The sequence below is a fragment of the Elephantulus edwardii genome, unplaced genomic scaffold (assembly GCF_000299155.1).
Source record: "Elephantulus edwardii isolate Elephantulus edwardi_28Jun2011 unplaced genomic scaffold, EleEdw1.0 scaffold00184, whole genome shotgun sequence".
Classification (NCBI taxonomy): Eukaryota; Metazoa; Chordata; class Mammalia; order Macroscelidea; family Macroscelididae; genus Elephantulus; species Elephantulus edwardii.
The window spans coordinates 102,701-103,240 of record NW_006399934.1 but is presented as its reverse complement, the minus strand read 5'-3'; the positions used below and the strand labels follow the sequence as shown (position 1 = coordinate 103,240).

The window sequence follows — 540 nt, the reverse complement described above, 5'->3', positions numbered from 1 at the left end:
AGCATGTAATTGCGAAGACTATAGCTTGGACCAGGTGGTCCTAAAACTTGACTCGAAGGAAGCTGTAAAGTTAACTTTAAAGCTGGAATAGAAAGAGAGCGCTTAAATTATTTGTTTATTTAAAACTATTTAGTGCTATTTTCCTGTGTAGTTTGCTGTTTTTCTGCATAGTTTGAAAGTCAAAAGTAAAAGGGAGGAGCAGACATGGGTAGAGGGATGTTGGCCAGTCTTGGACTGGGGCTGCTGTTCCTTGCCCTGCTCCTCCCCACGCAGATTTATTCAGATAATACAATTATCATGCTACAATCAAGTAATTTCTCCAAGTATACACAAAACCACAAAACTACCACCAGGGAAGTGGAGGTCCCCTGCAGTGCACAGCCTGTCTTCTTGTGGTATCGTTCTCCCTTCTACATCTCGACTGTTGAGAGATGCAGGCCTAGAGATCTCTCTGCTTCCATATCCTCTCAACTCAATCCATATGACAAATTAAATGCAGTGTGGCAAGGAAAAACTAGATCCTCATTGAATCTACTGATT

The 540-nt window shown here is 41.7% G+C and overlaps 1 protein-coding gene across 1 annotated transcript in view; it reads left to right on the top strand.

The window, feature by feature from the left end:
- The first annotated feature begins 204 nt into the window (after positions 1-204).
- The window catches only part of LOC102853936 (signal transducer CD24-like), a 9,708-nt gene continuing 9,372 nt past the window's right edge, over positions 205-540 (top strand). Inside the window, exon 1 of the mRNA XM_006896251.1 lies at positions 205-423. Within this exon, the coding sequence (XP_006896313.1) occupies positions 205-423 (219 nt within the window). The remainder of the gene's footprint in view (positions 424-540) is intronic.